The sequence below is a fragment of the Delphinus delphis genome, chromosome 10 (genome assembly GCF_949987515.2).
Source record: "Delphinus delphis chromosome 10, mDelDel1.2, whole genome shotgun sequence".
NCBI classification, from domain to species: Eukaryota; Metazoa; Chordata; class Mammalia; order Artiodactyla; family Delphinidae; genus Delphinus; species Delphinus delphis.
This window is the reverse complement of record NC_082692.2, coordinates 101,983,301-102,000,171: the sequence shown is the minus strand read 5'-3', so window position 1 is coordinate 102,000,171 and position 16,871 is coordinate 101,983,301. Positions and strand designations below refer to the sequence as shown.

The 16,871-nt window shown below is 55.0% G+C and overlaps 2 protein-coding genes across 2 annotated transcripts in view; one reads left to right on the top strand and one right to left on the bottom strand.

Annotated features, from left to right (window-relative positions):
- The window catches only part of EFCC1 (EF-hand and coiled-coil domain containing 1), a 32,766-nt gene extending 23,971 nt beyond the window's left edge, over nucleotides 1-8,795 (bottom strand). The window contains exons 1-2 of the mRNA XM_060023139.1: nucleotides 8,100-8,795; nucleotides 6,386-6,672 (exon numbers count right to left, since the gene is read on the bottom strand). Coding sequence (XP_059879122.1) covers nucleotides 6,386-6,672; nucleotides 8,100-8,795 — 983 coding nt within the window. The remainder of the gene's footprint in view (nucleotides 1-6,385; nucleotides 6,673-8,099) is intronic.
- The window catches only part of CFAP92 (cilia and flagella associated protein 92 (putative)), a 163,744-nt gene that overhangs the window by 40,388 nt on the left and 106,485 nt on the right, over nucleotides 1-16,871 (top strand). Inside the window, 3 exon segments of the mRNA XM_060023135.1 lie at nucleotides 263-1,947; nucleotides 3,166-3,288; nucleotides 4,327-4,545. Of these exon segments, the coding sequence (XP_059879118.1) occupies nucleotides 4,526-4,545 (20 nt within the window). The 5' untranslated portion in view covers nucleotides 263-1,947; nucleotides 3,166-3,288; nucleotides 4,327-4,525.

Genomic DNA, 16,871 nt, shown 5'->3' with positions numbered 1-16,871 from the left:
CCTTGTGGCGGTCGCCACACACATAGGGTTCTCTGGGGCCAGACTCTGTTCATATCAGCGACACCAACGACCACTACCATTACTATTTATGGGGGGTACTGTGATAAGGGATAAATAAAATAATAATCTCCAGCATTCGTCGAGAGTTTTCTCAAGGCTAAGCGTTATTCTAGGTGCTTTGTACATATTAGCACCTTATCTTCAAATTCCCTGTGAGGTGAATATAATAATCATTATTATTCTTGTCACCCTCATTTTACAGATGAGGAAAAGGAGGCTCACAGAAGCAAAAATGACTGAGACATGGGCTCCCCTGGTGGCACAGTGGTTAAGAATCCACCTGCCAACGCAGGGGACACGGGTTTGAGCCCTGGTCCGGGAAGATCCCACATGCCGCGGAGCGGCTGGGCCTGTGCGCCACAACTACTGAGCCTGTGCTCTAGAGCCCGCAAGCCACAACTACTGAGCCCATGTCCCACAGCTACTGAAGCCTGTGCGTCTAGAGCCCATGCTCCGGAACAAGAGAAGCCACTGCAATGAGAAGCCCTCGCACCGCAACAAAGAGTAGCCCCCGCTCGCCGCAACTAGAGAAAGCCCGCACGCAGCAACGAAGACCCAACGCAGCCAGAAACAGTAAATAAATAAATAAATTTCTTTAAAGAAAAAATGACTGAGGCAGGTCTGAGACCAGAGCTGTCTGCTCAGCCTGCACCTCCCTGCCCCCACATCACTGAACACACACGTCCAGGACAACAGGGCCCCACCCCACTTCACAGATGAGGTAACTGAGGCACAGGGGGAGGGGCCAGCTCAAGGTCCCACCGTAAAGATATGGAAAAGCTGGGATTCAAGCCCAGGTTGGGCCGGGCCTCCCGAGCTCGGCCCTCCACCCACCGAGCCCCCGTCTGCATCTCAACGGCCCGGGTGGGCCTGCAGCAGGTGCTGGGCCAGCAGTGTCCCTTTGTGAGCCCGGGGTATTGTCCCCTGGACAAAGGCCTCAATTCCCACTAGCGGCCACCCACACGCTCACTTCTAAGGATAAAGGAATCCGCAGCCAGCCGCCCCCCAGCTCCAGATGGCGGCCCCCGCCCGTCTGCTTCCCTCCTGACCCACTGACTCTGCGCCCACCCCCCATCAGGCCGGGCTGCTGCACTGGGGCGGAAGAAAAGAGGTGGCCCTCCAAGGCCTCATCTTTGTGTCCTCAGCATGGTGGCCGGCCCAGTGAGCTGCCCTACGCCTCCCTCCCCCCCATCCATCCCAGCCTTTTCATCCTTCCCAGACAAGACACAAAGCCACAGAGGCGGCCCCTCCTCCGGCTCCAGCTGAGCTAGCTTTTCTGTCTTCTGGGCGTTGGAGCCCAGCCCCTGCCCAGCAGTGCTGGCCCCAGGCAGCTGCCCAGGTGTCTTAAAGGCCCAGCTTCTCCTCCGTGGCGCAGAGCAAGGGGCGGCAGGGCAGAGAAATGGCTGAGACACGGGGCTTCAAGAGAATCTAGTCACCGGGTGGAGGATGGTTCCCCTCGAAGCAGGATCAGGCCGTTGGACCACTCAGGGCTCGCCTGGTGCTGGACTCCCGCACGCCCATGCCCTTTCTGCCAAGACGTTTTTGAGGCTGCATCCATCCATATGCTTGTTGGTCCGTTCACTTGTTCATTCACCATCTTACTGGGAGCCCTGGGCCTGCTGCTGGGCCAAACAACGTCAAGACATCGTGCTTCCCTAGGAGGGCTCACGGGCTGGGCCAGGAGGCCAGTAATCCGGATCCTTTGGGCCCATCCTCCCAGCAGGTCCTGAAGCACTGAGACAGGCGAGGTTGGTGACGGTGCAGCGTGCCCCCAGCTACCCCAAAGCGTTCAGCAGCCTGGGAGAGCTGACTCTGAGACAAGCCTGTCCTGCGCTTAAGCAGGCTTCCTTCCGGGCCCTCCACTCAGAGATTCTCCAGTTGCCACAGGTGGGCTGTTCCCGAGACAAGAAAGGGGATTTGGGCTGTGGCTTCCCGAGAGGAGCAAAGGCAGGGGTGTCTGTTATTTAACAAGCCTGGGATACGTGCTCCCGTGATTCTCCTGGGAGGATCTCAGTCTCAGAGTTCGACAGGGTTGGCTGTGGGTTTGTATATGTTTGGTGGGTAAGTGACTAAAGTTTGGTGAATCAGAGCACCCAATCATCCCGGCCCCCTGATGGGTTCTGGGATGAACATGTTTCCAGGTTTGTCCATTGAGGCTCAGCCTGGCACTCCAGTGGGATAGCTCAGACAAGAGGTGACCTTTCGAGATGTAAGTGCCCCAGAGGCTACCAGGGGAGAGAACTTGCCTGAGAGTGAAGCAGAGCTTCCATATCCTGGTGACATTGTTTGAGTACCTGGATCCAGCCAGGCCTGAAGCTGGACATGCTTAAACTTCACTGAGAGCCAGCTTTTTTAAGCAAGTCAGTTTGAGTCAGGCTTTCTGGCACTCATCTAAGAGACCTGGCTGATAGGAAGAAAGAGAAAACAGAGGAGAGAAAGGTGGAGAGGGTTTGGGTGTAGTTTGGGAGAAGTGACAGGGAAACACTCTAGATGGATGGGGGCAGAGGTTAAATGACACTGTATAAATCGTGACGTCAAGTATTCCAGATGAAACTATTTGCATCATTGCAACGTAATCCGCGTCTTCCCCTATGGATCATCTGTCAGGGTTACTGTGCTCACAAATGTGCCGGGAGGAGGGACTCTCTTGTGCGATTTGGAGGAGTTGAGTCTCCCATCTGGGACGAGGTGGACCCAGGAGACCAGCCGTGGGAAGCAGAAGCTGATGGGGTTGTGGTGGACCGGGTAATCCTCCGCAGACTGGGCTGGCTGGGTGAGCCCAGGGTCTTTGTCCAGCTCCAGGAGGCTGCAGGTCACATTGACATGTGGAATCCTTGTATCTGATCCAGGACTCCCATGGTTCTGAAAGCAGCAGTTGCTCTCTTGGGGCCCCTCTGCACAAAGCATGTTTGTGTCCCAACATGTGTGTTCATGGCCTGTTCCACTCGGGCCCAGGAGACCCTCAGAGGGCAGTGGGCATGCCTGTACCAGTTCTGTGTACCCAGGTATCCGCACAGGGCTTTGTCCATAGAAGGTGCTTAGAAAACGTGGAACGAATACATGAGCGTTTCCAATGGCTTAAATATTTACTGTCTGTTCTCTTAGGTTCCTGGTCAGGATGGTGGATTGAGGTGCTATGGGAAGCTCTCTTTCTATGTACAAACACACAGAAGTGCTGGATAGAATATAACCATTTAAAATAATCCAGTCAAGGTCAAAAACAAAAAGGTAAGATGCCCAGCTTGTGTGGGAAGAGGAGATGGAGCTGAATTGCCCCTGAGGGGTCAGGACTTGGGTTCTGAGGCCCAAGTGGGGAAGGGGCAGGAGGCCCTGCGTGCTGAGTGAAGACAGGGAGGCCGCTGCAGGAAGCCCGGGGCCATCCAGGGCCGTCTCATCCACAGACAGAGGCGAGGAAAACCCTGCTGACTGACCGTGGGATGTTATCCTAAGGAGTGGAGCTCAACTTCTCCCCGCCCGTGTAGTGAGAAACTGAGCTGGGAAACGCGTTTAGAAACCAGCCGAGAATCAGGCCCTGGTTGAGGCAGAGGGCGAGCTCCATGACCCTGGAGATCAGGGGGACCCTCCAGGATCCTGGCTTCTGCTAACGCTAGGCTCACGGGCAGCAACCACAGAGCACACTGGGAACTCATCATCACGACGGGAAGAGCTGGGCAAGCTCGGGGTTACAGCACCCCCAAAGAGACGTGACAGGAGGAGGTTTACCTGAGAAACGGGGAAAGGACTGGGTAGAACCCACAGCAAAGGACTGAGTGGGAGGGAAAAGAAGGTGCAGGTCTGAGAAAGAACTAAATAGAAGTCTGAGCAATGAGGAAGAGAGTTGCTGAGATTGCCCTTGAGGAGGTGGCAGAGAAGGGGAAGGAGGTTTGATTTCGGGTTGGGAAGCTCAGCTGAGCTCTGCATCCATCAAGCTTGGCTATGTGACTAGTGTTCTCAACTGTTCTATCCCCTCCCCTTTCCTTTCTCCAAAGAGGGAGAACTTTGGGGGCAAGTCAGCCCACAAACCTGCAAGCTCTGACTACAGAAAACGGGGAGAGGAGGTTTGCTTCTGGGTCTGGGTGAGGTTTAGGGACAGGGAAGCGAGTGACAACCATCCCCTAATCACCGTGTGAAGGTCACTCTCTGGTCCTTGGTTTCCTCATTCACTGGGCATCTCCTTTGGAGCCTCTGCAATATCTGCTCCCTTTTTCCTTCCTAAGAGAGCCTCAGGTTTGTTTGGGGCCTCAATATCACCAGACTCTCTTGCAGGTAGGGCCAGCCACGTGACGCAGTTCTGGCCAAGTTGATGGAGGTACAAGTTCTGGCGGGAGAAGGTGGGGGAGCCTCTCCCTGAATAGAATGGCAAAGCTCACTAGAAGAAAATCCTTCACACCCCCAATATCACTGGTCCTTCTTATGCCTGGACAGCAGACATGAGGCCTGGAGGTGCAGCAGCCATCTTGTAACCATGAGTCAGCAACAAAAAAGGTAAAGTGGAAAGACAGAAAGAACACAGGCTGTGGGGGCAGACAGACCTTGCTTTTCCACTTTCTGGCCGTGTGGCCTTGGGTACGTCACTTAACTTCTCGGAGCCTCACTTCCCACAACCTGTAAGATGGGGATAAAACCTCTCCCTTGAACAGTCCTTGTGAGGATTAAATACTGTGTTGAGTATGGATCCACTTTTTCTCCTGTAAAGAGCTATCCCAATGTTTGGAGTTATTTTTACAATCATGCTGTGACAATTACTTTAGAGCAAAAGAAAGAAGAGACCCTTTATTTCTCCTCTTGGAGAAAGTTCCAAGGCGGGATACGGGCCTCGAGCCAACGGGCCCTGCTCTTTGGCCGATCAGCTATGCAAACAGGAAGTGACTATCCAAACATTTGGAGCTGCAGAAGGCTAGCCCAGAGCCGGCCTCCTCTCTCCACCGTGGTGCGTCCTCGCGTCCCCGCTGGGAGCATCTCAAAAGTCAAGGACATGGTCCCCCGGATGAGGAACTAGGTTCAGAGCCACCCCTTCTGGCTGCCCTGCCCACCAGTCTGGGCCAGACCGCCTGCCTTTCGGGCTGAAGTCGGACGGCAGCCTCTTGCCCGGCTCCCACTGTCTTCTGCCCTTCCCCTCTCCTTCCATCTCTTTGTCACAACTGTAGCCAGGGTGATTTTTTTGCAGTGCAAGTCTGTTCCTGTCGCCCCCTTGCTAGAACTTTCCCATGGCTTCATGCTCTCTCGAGGGAAAGGCCGAAGACCTCGTCACAGCCATTGGGGTTGGCCTGGCCTCGGCCTGCCTCTCCAGCTCTACCCCTCCAGCTGCTGTTTTAGCTGCTGGACCGGGCCAAGGCCCCTCCTGCCTCTGCGCTTGGCCCACACTGTTCCCGTTTTCTAGCACGCTCTCCCCCCTCCCCCTCCCTGGCCCATCTCGCCAGGTAACGTCCCACCCTCAGCACTCCACTCCCGGGTCAGGTGTGCAGGCGCTGGCTGAGCCTGCAGCAGGCACGCCGAGGGCCCTGCTCTCCCTGACAGCAGGCAGCCAGCTGTTGCCACACATACGCTCACGTGGGGACCTCACACGCTCACGAGTGCTGCTCAGGGCGAGGACTGCGGAATGTCTTGTTCAGAATGACACCCCCTGTGGCTGGCATAGTCCCTGTGCAGAGCTGGTGCTCAGTAAATGTGGAAGGCAGGCAGGCCGGGTGCCTTGTGGTTTGAAAGGGAGGGAGCTCTGTTTACCGAGCACCTAAGTGAGCCAGGCAGGGCCTCACTGCCTCTTCACAGCCTCCCTGGCAGGCAGGGCCCCCAAGCTCTGTTCCATCCAAGAGGAAACAGGGACTCCGAGGGGGGCCGTGACTTGCCCAAAGTCACACATCTGTCAGAGGCCCTGCCAGGACTTGAACCTTGGTCCCGAGCCCAGCTTCCTACCCTGGTGGAGCTAGCACAAGGGATCACTGCGCATCTGTTTCCTCACCTGGAGAATGGGGACATAACGGTACCTACCTCACAGGTCCGGTGGCTGTGAGGACTCAGTGAGGTTAAGTGCTTAGTCAGGTTAAGTGCTTAGCTCAGAGCCTGGCACACCTTAGGTGCTCGGTAAGTGTTAGCTGTTATCATCTTTGTTATTGCACGGATCAAAGAACAAATAAGAACAAATCTATCCTATTACCCCCAGCGAATAGGCAAACGGAGGGGCTTTATGGGTGAACAGGCCCACGGATGGATGGGTGGGCGAATACCTGAAGACGTGAACAACACGGGGACGAGTGGAGGGGAGGAAAGCGCACCTGAGGTTCAGGAGAACGGGAGCTGATCTGGGGCACCCGGGCCGCCGGCTCACCTGTAGCGCCGCAGCTCGCCCTCCAGCCGCCGCACCCAGCGCTGCAGGCCGGGCACCTGCCGCGCCAGCGCCTCGAGCTCGCGCACGCGCGCCAGGCTGCGCAGCACTGCCTGCCGGGCCTCTTCCGCGCGCCGCCGCACCTCGGCCTGGCCCCGGCGCAGGCGCCCCGCGCGGGCCTCGGCTGCCGTCAGCGCGCCCCGCGCCTGCCGCAGCTCCCGCGCCGCCGCCGCCTCGGGCCCGCCGTGCGCCGCCTCCCGGGCGCCCGCCTGGCTCTTCCAGAGGCCGACCTGCCGGAACAGGGCAGCAGGGCAGGCAGTGAGCGCCTCGCGCCAGACCCCACCCGGCCCAGGGCGCGTGAGCAAAGCAACCCGGCACGTTGCTCGCGCTCGTGCTCGCCGCCCTGGGCCCATCTGAACTCATTTAACCCTCGCCCTAACTCTACCGAGGCGGGAGCTCATGTCACTCCCTTTTAATGGATGCGGGCCACTGAGGCACAAAGCCCATATTCTGTTGTTTGGACAGTTCCAGTGAGTCCCAAACGCCTGCCCTCTTCTCTGTCCACCTCCGGCCCTCAGGGCACGCCGCTCCCTCGTGCTCCTCCACGCCTTAGACTAGGGAGCCCTCTATGGGCGTTCCCGGCCCTCCTCGCTGTCTGCTGCTAGGCAGCCGCCTCCTTGAGGGTGCGGTTTTCTTCTGTCCTGTTCACTGCTGGGCGTCCGGCGCCTAAAACAGGCCTGGCACACAGTAGGTGCTCAGCAAATACTTGGGGAACTAATGATCCTGGACGATCTTACTCCACACAATGGCAGTACTTTCCCGCCCCGGACTTGGCTTCTCCGATGCCCGCTGGCCGTGGCCCCTGAAATCCGCGCCTTGCACCCCTGCGCACTCCCTGGCCTCTCTCTACCCCTCAGGGCTGTGACCTCGGGCTGTGTGGGGAGCGGGCAGGGCTACTAGAACGTCAGCTCCCTCCTGGCCTGTGGTCCCTTGGGTCAGAGGCCGTCTGGTCCTCGTCTGACCCCCATCCCCCCATGGCCTTTGACACACGGCTGGGCACAACGCTCAAGTGCTTGTTGACTGAATTGCAGATGCCTGGGCTGGGTCCATGCCTCTCTCAGTGCCTGGCCCCCGCAGCGCTGAGTGGCCAGACCTGCCTGGTCGACAGTGACACTATCTAGCATTGGGACACCAGGCCTGGCCCTGAGGGGGGCCCTCCAATGTTCGTTGAGTGACTGCACCGAGCTGCCTGTGTACCTCGTTAGTTCCTTAAGGGTGCGGACAGGCCTTCCTCACACCTTATCTCCTAGGCCTCCTGGAATCCTGGCACCGCGGAGAGCTCCGGAGGCGTATGTGTGTGAGACTGACCAGGCTTCCTGCGAGGGTCCACGGCTGGGTCAGAGAGGCAGGATGAGATGGGCTGTGTGTGTGTGTTGGCGGAATGGTTTTCTCTGAGGGACTGGAGTTTTGGGGGGCTGGAATGTGTGATGTGAGTAGGGGAGGGGACTAGAGTGTGTTGGAGTGGAATGGGGTGGCTAGGGACAGGATGCAAGTAGGCTGAAGTGGGGAGGGCTGCCCTTCACCCGCCCCCGCGGCGCCCCCCCCCCCCCGGTCCTCTTCCTCCGCACAGCAGGGGCTCTGCAGCCAGCCCGCTGTCAAATGCCCCCCACCCCCCGCCCCATTCCGTCGTCACCCTCCGCCCCGGGACCAGGTGCACCTGCAGTGCTAGGCAGCGCGCGTCACTGCTCTGCAGCGCGGCCCGCAGGTCCTCCACCAGCTCACGCAGGCTGCTGTTTTCTTCCTCCAAGCGCGCCAGGCGTTCGCTGTCCGGGCCGCCGTCGGAGCCGGGCGTATGGGGCGCTCGGCGGCGGCGGCGCGGACGGCGCAGGCGGATCTGCGTCTCGATGTGCTCGCTGAGAGCGCCGCGGGGCAGACGGGGCCCGGCGCGGGTGCCAAAGTAGCCGCAGAGGCGCGCGTGGAACTGGCGGAAGGTGAGCTCAGGCGGCTCGGCGCGCAGTGCCAGGCGCGCCTCCTCCTCCGCATCCGCGTCCCCATCGGTGGCCACCCCAGCGATCACATCCCCGGAGTTCGTGTCTCCCGCGGCTGTATCCCCGGCAGCCTCCCAGGTGGCGGCAGCCTCCTCGGCACGCAGCCCCAGCACCGCGCAGAGCGCGCGGAAGTCGGCGCGGGGCAGGCGGCCGGCGCCTCGGCAGTCCAGGTGGTGGAAGACCTCCTGTAGATACTGGTCCAGGCCCGTGGCCAGCACCACGATCTCGTTCTCCACGCCTCGGTCCAGCCCGTAGTGGTGCGCCAGGGCGCTCAGCAGCCACTGTGTGCGCCGCGCTGGTCGCTGGTACGGGTCGCCCGCCGCGCCTTCCACGCCGGTCCCCGTGCCCGGGCCGCTGGGCTCCATCGCCGCCAAGCGCCGCTCCTCGGGTCCCTCCGCCCTGCCACTTCCAGGGGCGGCCCCAGAGTTTCTTGAAAGGAGGGGCTTAGCGGTGGCGGTCTGGTTGGAGCGGCGCCGAGGGCCGTGTCCAGCAGCTGCGCTGGCCTGGCAGGGCGTTTGTGTTTTCTCCGGGTTGGCTCTGAGGGGGCTTGGTTAGGGGACCCAGGAGCCCCGAGACCCCCGTGGGGCCACTGCTGACTGGTCTCCCTCCTGATCTCGCTTCTCTCGGTGACCCCTGCACTCTTCTCCCCTCATCACTCCCGGGGCGTCCCTGGCATCCCCTCTTTTCCTCCCATTCCCAGGTCTGTCTGCTTTCAACTCCCCCGCTCTCCACCTAGCTGCGTTGTGCAGAGAGTGTGCCCCGAGACGGGGACAAGGGGTGGGCTCGGGATAGGAAGCTGGGGAGGGCTGGAGGGTGGCCCCCTGGTCCGGTGGCCCCCAGGTCTGTTCCGCGCCCACGCGTCACTCCACCCCTTCTCGCCAGAAAACCTTTCAAGGGTAGCCCCGCAAGCTAGCTGGGGCCGTACTCCCGTAAGTATGGAGAAGCCCCCCTCCCCTTAAATTCAGCGATTGGGTTCCTAAACCCGCTTCTCACTCCACCAGGGCTGGTGCAAAGGGCCTCACGTGGTAACTAGAGCAGAGGAAAACCCAGCTCCGAGAAGTGAGGGGATGCGTTAGGGCCATCCCGCTGGATAGAAGCCGATCTGAGCCGGACCCTTGCTCTCTAAGCTCTGTGTGTGTTGAAGCGGGAGGGGTGGTGGTGGTGGTGGTGGTGGTGGTGTAGGAAAGCCGTGGCCTTCCGTCTTCTCACCCGTTTGTGCCTGGGGAGTGGATTGGCCCTGCGACCGGAATTCCACCTCTGAGCTGGGGTTAGGCTACCAGGTAGCTGTTTGGCCAACACTTCCTCTGGTGCCTTAGAACACCGTTCTGGAAGAGGAAAGAAAAATCAGCCTCTCAGGTGAATGTAAGGCTGCTTTTCCTTTTTTTTTTTTTTTTTTTTTTTTTTGACAAGAGGGGTGTAGAGATGTCCTAACCTGATACCTGCACTGGGAACCCTCACCCAGCCTCGCAGGAGTAAGAGGCAGATTTCTTCAACTGCCTTTGGCTATACGATGGGCAGAATCTGGCCTGTGTACAGCTCTAGGAATTTCAGTGTTAAATCCTGGAATTTGAAAAAGCACTAAAATTCTGTCTCCTCTGCTGCAGTACCCCAGAATAAGCACTTTGTCCATTTGGCAGATTTCTACTCATTCTTGAAGACTGTGCCCACCACTCACCTCTGCCAGGAAGGAGTTAGATGCTTCTCCCCAACCATTTTGGATGTGCATTTAAAAAAAAATGATTAAAGTGGTAGCAATTTGACAAAAAATTTTACATCAACTCCAATGCTTGGCTTCTGCCTTAGAAAAAACACGTGTACAGGATGTTCATTGCATCGTTGTTTATAATAGTGAGAAACTGGAGACAACATTTTGCCCATTGGTACAGCAGCCGGGATGAATCACCACAAAAGGATGAGAAAAAAAGCGACAATAACGATAAACCCACACGAAACGGTACTAAATATTTTCTGGGAGGACATGTGTATGTAAGCGCATAGAAAAAGATGGAGGGATTCACAAACGGATTCAGTCGTTATCTCCAGGGGTCGGAGGAGTTTGGCTTTCAGTGTAACATCTCTCTTTTTGACAAAGGAGATGTTTTTGTTTGTTTCTTTTCTCTTTTTCTTTTGGGGGGGAAGACATACTTTATTTGCCATTTACAGACCACAGAGTTCACCCGTTTAAGGTATATTAATAAGTGGTTTCTGGTATATTTATAGAGCATATAACCAGCATCACAATTTCATTTTTAGAACATGCTCATCACTCACCACCACCCCCAAAAAAACCCTTGTACTAGGTAGCCCACCCACTGCTCCAGTTTCCTACCCTCCACTCCCAACTCCCAGCCCTAGGAAACCACTATTTTCTGTTTCTATGGATTTGACTATCTTGGACATTGTGTATCAAACAGAATTATACAATATGTAACCTTTTGTGACTGGCTTCTTTTTGAGAACGTTAACAATAATGTTTTCCAGCGTCAACCAGGTTGTAGCTGGCATGCGGTTCATTCCTTTCTATTGTTGAGTAATATTCCATCGTATGGATGGACCACGTTTTGTTTATCTGTTCATCTGTCGATGGACGCTTGGATCGTTTCCACTTTTTGGCTGTTCTGAGTAATGCTGCTGTAAACATTCACGTAGAAGTTTTTGTGTGTTCATATATTTTCACTTTTCTTGAGCATATACCTAGGGGTGAGGTTGCTGGGTTGTGTAGTAGTTTTTTTTTTTTTTTTTTTTTTTTTTTTTGCGGTATGCGGGCCTCTCACTGTTGTGGCCTCTCCCGCTGCAGAGCACAGGCTCTGGACGCGCAGGCTCAATGGCCATGGCTCACGGGCCCAGCCGCTCCGCGGCATGTGGGATCCTCCCGGACCGGGGCACGAACCCGTGTCTCCTGCATCGGCAGGCGGACTCCCAACCACTGTGCCACCAGGGAAGCCCTGTGTGGTAGTTTTATGTTTAACTTTTGAGGGCCTGCCAGGCCATTTTCCAAAGTGGTTGCACCATTTTCGTTCCTACCAGCAGTGTAATTCATGTATTTCTCAATGGGTAAAGGAATACAGATGTTCTCAGTCCTGGACTCCTTCCCTTCCTCCCCTCCAACACCTCCATCTCAGTTCGCGGGGCCTCCAGCCTCCCTCGGCAAATCCCTACCGTCTTGGGTTCTTCTGTCACTTTCGCGCCACATCCGGTCTGTCAGGCCGTGCACCTTCAGAGCTCATCCCCAATCTGACCCCCTCTTCCTGCGCCACTGCTACCCTGGACCAAACCCCCAGCATCTCTCACCTGTATCATTGCAACAGCCTCCTCCCAGGAAGTGCCCTTGAATTCCTACGTCTGTCCTCCACAGCCAGAGGACGCCCTCCTTCGCTCAGCACCCACTGTTATCTCCCTCTCTCAGGGACTAAAGGCCCAGTGTAGTGTGCGCCCGTGTCCCCCGTAACCTCCCTCAATGCCTCCCTCACTGACCTCCTTGCTGTTCTTCTAACTCACCCCAGGGCCTTTGCATCTGCTTCCCCAGATGTTTACAGCCTGGCCCCTCACCTCCAAGTCCCTTGCTCCAGCGTCAGCCCCTCAGTGAGGCCTTCGGTGACACTGCAAGCCCTTTGCGCCCCTAACAGACTCTCTTGCCTGGTGCGTCTGTCTGTCTCCCTGTAACGCACTATCAGCCATGACGGGAGGGACGCTTGCCGTCTGTCCGCCGGGCTTGGTGTCAGGCACACTGAGAGAAGAGCTCCAGCCCCCTTCTGGGCTGCCTGCCCACAGCTGCTGCAGGGCACAGTGTGGCATGAGGCTCTCCATGTGCTTTCTCTGCCTACAGGTGAGACGTACTTTTTAACTTGTATTTTAAGAAACAGCATTGTACCCCATTGCCACTTATTTGCAGGCCTGCCATGAGGGCTGAGCTTCACAAGGCCAGAGACCTGGTACCCCCATGCCCAGCATAGGGCCTGGCATTAAGTAGGCACTAATTATGTCATTTTATAGATGTGGACACACTGCATCAGAAGGAAAACTACATGTAGCTGGCATCGCTGGGATTCAAGCATCCTTGTGCCCAGAGATGCTGGAGTCAGCGAGACTCCAGATGTTAGGTTGATTGGACTCCCAGCTGGACCGTAGAAACTTCTAGGCCGGGAGTCCCACCGCCAGGGACGTTGCTGTCTGTACTTAGAACAGGACTCTGGGGACTTCCCTGGTGGTCCAGTGGCTAAGACTCTGCACTCCCAGTGCAGGGGTCCCAGGTCCAATCCCTGGTCAGGGAACTAGAGCCCGCATGCCTGCTGCAACTGAAGATCCCACATACGCCAACGAAGATCCCGCGTGCCGCAACTAAGACCCAGTGCAGCCAAATTAAAAAGAAAAAGAAAAAAAAAAAAACGGGACGCTGGAACTTGACTCTGGACTTTTTTCCCCCCCACATCTTTATGGGAGTATAAATGCTTTACAATGTTGTGTTAGTTTCTCCTGTACAGCAAAGTGAAGCAGCGTGTATATACGTATATCCCCATATCCCCTCCCTCTTGTGGCTCTGCAGATGAATCTGATTCAATTTCATGTTAATGCTGAGAGCTGGTGACCCAGGGGAGACTACCCCCGTTGCTGCAGCTGGCGATGGCTTTTGCGGAAGGAATCCTTTGAACAGGAACTTTTCTGGGCCAGTCAGTATCGAAAAGAAAGACTTTAAATATCTTGACGTGGAACCATCGCCTGGCCTCTGCCCCCCGCAGCTCCTTGGGGGCAGGGGAGTCCGGGTTGATAATGGGGCGCTGTCAGGCCTGTCTGTCTGCGGGCAGTGTTACCAGGCGCCTCTGAAATCATCCCGGTTGGACCCACAAGGTTTTTGTTTAAGGCTCAAAGTGAGCAAACTCAGAGGTCTCCTGCGCTTTTGTGTGAGCTGGGGGATGGGTGTGTGTCTGCGTCGGGGAGAGCGGAGAGAAGTGGTTTTTCTGAAGTCAGCTCAGTATTGTTTGAGCCATTCCTAATAGTATATTGTTCACAGTGTCTACAAACAGCCCAGCAAAATGCTAAAGAGCAAAAAAACCATCCCCCCTCGTGCCAACAAGAGAAGAACACAGGGTTCTTTTGATGTATTTGTTTTCAGATGTTTTCCATGCATTTAAGCATGAAAGAACTTTTGGGGGTGGTGAAAACATTCTATATGGGGGTGGTAGTTTCATGGGGGTGGTAGTTTCATGACTGTGTACACCTGTCAAAGCACTTAAAAGGGTGAATTTTACAGGATGTCACTTGTACCTCCTTCAATGTGACATAAAGAAACAAGTTGAAATGCGGCTGTTGGGATCTGTCTCTGCACATCACCCATCTTCCTAAATGGCTCCGCCATCATTACCATTCCTGGGTAACGTTATTCTCAAAGGCTGGTCCACACTCCCTCTTAGGACTGACCCGGAAGGTGCTTTGTCGTCCCAATAGGTGCACATAGCGGTGGTTTGCAGTTTTTCTCCATTCCAACAACACTGTGAAAGGTTGGCTCTATTTCCTGGGTGCTTTACTGCAGGGCCAAGGAGTGCGGGCATTTTATAAGCTCTTGATGTTGTCAAACTGTTTTTCAGAAAACTTGTGTCATTCTGTACAGTCCCCTGGAGTGTCTGGGATTCTCCGAGAGCCATCAGTTTTAGTGTCAAAGCTTTTACATTTTTAGGAGTCTTGGTTAGTGGATTTGCTTAGTGTTCAGACGCCAAGTTTGACTTCTCTCTATTAAAAATGGGCCTGGGTTAGGCAAAGATTTCTTAGATACAACACCAAACACGTGGTCCAAAAAAAAGGAAAAAAATCAATACATTGGATCTCATCAAAATTCAGAACTTTTGCACTTCAAAGCGCAGTGATAAAGACGCCATTAAGAAATGACGGAACAAGCAGGCAACTGGGAGAAAATCTTGACAAAACACATGCCCAGTAGGGGCCTTGTATTCAGAATTGACAAAGAACTCCAACAGCTCAATAAGAAGAAGACAAACAACCCAATCGAAAAATGGGTGAAAGACAGGGACAGATATTTCCCAAAAGAATATATATGGTTGGCCAATAAGCACGAGAAAAGATCCCAGTACCGTTAGGTATTAGGGAAATACAAAGCAGAACCTCAATGAGAGACTATTTCGCCCTCACGAGAATGGCGATAATAACTGACGGACGATAAATGTTTTCGAGGATGTAGAGAAATAGGAACCCTCACACGTTGCTGGTGGGAATGTGAAATGGTGCAGCCACGTTGGAGAACAGTTTGTCAGTAAAAGACATGCATAAAGCCTGAGCCATACGTGTCGCTTACTACGTGACCCAGCTCTCCCACTGCTAGACGCCTCTACTCAAGAGAACCGAAAACATCTGTCCACACAGAGACCCTCATGTGAATGTCCTCAGCAGCATCTTCATAAATGTCTAAATGTCCATGAACTGACGGCTGGATAGACAAAATGGATGTATGGCTCCATGTATAGGAAATGTTCAGAAAAAGGCACCTTTTTAGAGACAGAAAGTAGATTAATGGTTGTCTAGAGCTTGGGGTGGGAACAGAGGTTAATTTTAATTAATTATAGTACTTTTGGGTGAAACTTGTGCACGAAGGATCTTATTAGGGAGATGAAAATGTTCTAAAACTTATTTATGGTAATGATGTCACCACTTGGTGAAGTTACTAAAAATCGTTGAATCATACACTTGAAATGGGTGCACCGTATGATATAAAATACACCTCAGTAAAGTTGTTATAAGGTGGCGGGGGTGCTTTGCTTAGGAGAGGGATGGCAAGAAGAAGACGGGTGTATGCTTCCAGCTGCCAGAGTCTTGCAATAACTTCAGAAGCTCTCTGGGTGCCGTGGGAGCTTTGGCGCTCCACTGCCCTGGAGGAAGAAGGAGCAGGGACAGATCGCCCTCAGATGGCTGCGCTCCACGGGGTGCCCCTTTGCAATGTGACTTTGCCCTTCCTCCTGTCGCATTCTGACTTTGCCAGCCCTGAAGCCGTCTTTGCTGAGGGGAGGGGAGACCCGCCCGTCGTGCCTGAGTCTCAGGTGACACACCTTTGCCTTCATTCCATCCCATGATGCCCTGGCTCTTGACCTGGACACTACCTCCCTCAGGGAAGTGGTTCCAGATCTTGGCTATGCAATGGGATCTTGGTGGAGGTGACTTTAACAAACAAGCGTTCTGTTCCAGTTATTTATTATTGCACAACGAATAATCCCCAAATTTACTGGGTTAGGACAGCAGTAACTTACTTTGCTGATAAATCTGCAATTTGCAGAGGGCTTCATGGGGACAGCTGGTTTCTGCTACACATGGTGTCAGCCAGGTGACTCAAAGGCTGGGGGCTGGAATCCCCTGAGGTCTGGCTCTCACATTTTGGGCAGTGAGGCTGGCAGTTGGCCGGGAACCCTGCCGGCTGTTGGCCAGAGCATCTACACGTGGCCTTTCCATGAGGCTGCTTGGGTCTCCTCACAACATGATGCTGGGTTCCTAGAGTGAGCGCCCCAAAGAACAAGGCAGAAGCACATGGAATTTGTATGACCTGGCTTCAGATGTCACCGAGTGTCACTTCCACTCTACTCTGTTGGCTGAGGTGGTCCAAAAGTTCTGTCGGGGTTCAAGGGGGAGGGGACTAGACCCACCACGGGATGTGAAGAGTGTTGACATCACACTGTAAGAAGAGAGGGTGGGAGGGAATCTATTGAGGTGTTTGGAAAATACAATCTATCACCGGTTCCTAAGCCCCACCTCTGGAGAATCAATTCCACAGGTCTGGAGTGAAGCCTCAGGATTGAAGATTTGACATGATCCTGGGTGATTCTCATGCACATCCAGGACCAAGGCTCTTTGGTCTAAGACCTCTCAAGCCTGAGTTCAGGGCCGCCCCACAGGAGATGCTGGGGAGATTGGCTGCTGCCCTTGGTAACAGGGTGATCGAGGACCCTTTGGAGCAAAACCAGCCTCAGGCAGCAGGTGCACCTGACGGGCAGGAGGCCTGCTGTCTGTCCCAGGGAGGGTGGTGTCACTGACCAGCTCTTGTTAATGGGGCCTTTTGGGAGCTGGTGTATCCTAGTAGCCTTTTCCCTTTGCAACCCTGGGTGTGTCTTTTTAGTACTTCCTTGCTTGTGGACGGTAGTCTGCAGGCTGTTGGACAGGGTGTCATGGCACTCAGTGGTGAAACTTGAGTCCTTCTCCCCAGGGGACCTCACTGCCATTTGGAGACTTCCCCTCACAGCTGTTCTTAAGGTTCAGTTTTTTAGACTGATCGAACCTGAGGAATGTTGGAGGGCCCCCGTCAGTGGGAAGTATTCTGGAATACTGGACTACTGTCCCCAGCCCCTGGGGACGGCCTAGGGAGGTGGGCACTGGGTGGGAGGGTGCTTGCGTCCACAGTTTTGCTCTTTGGCCACGGGTAGGTTGTGTCTCATCTCAGAGCCTCAGTT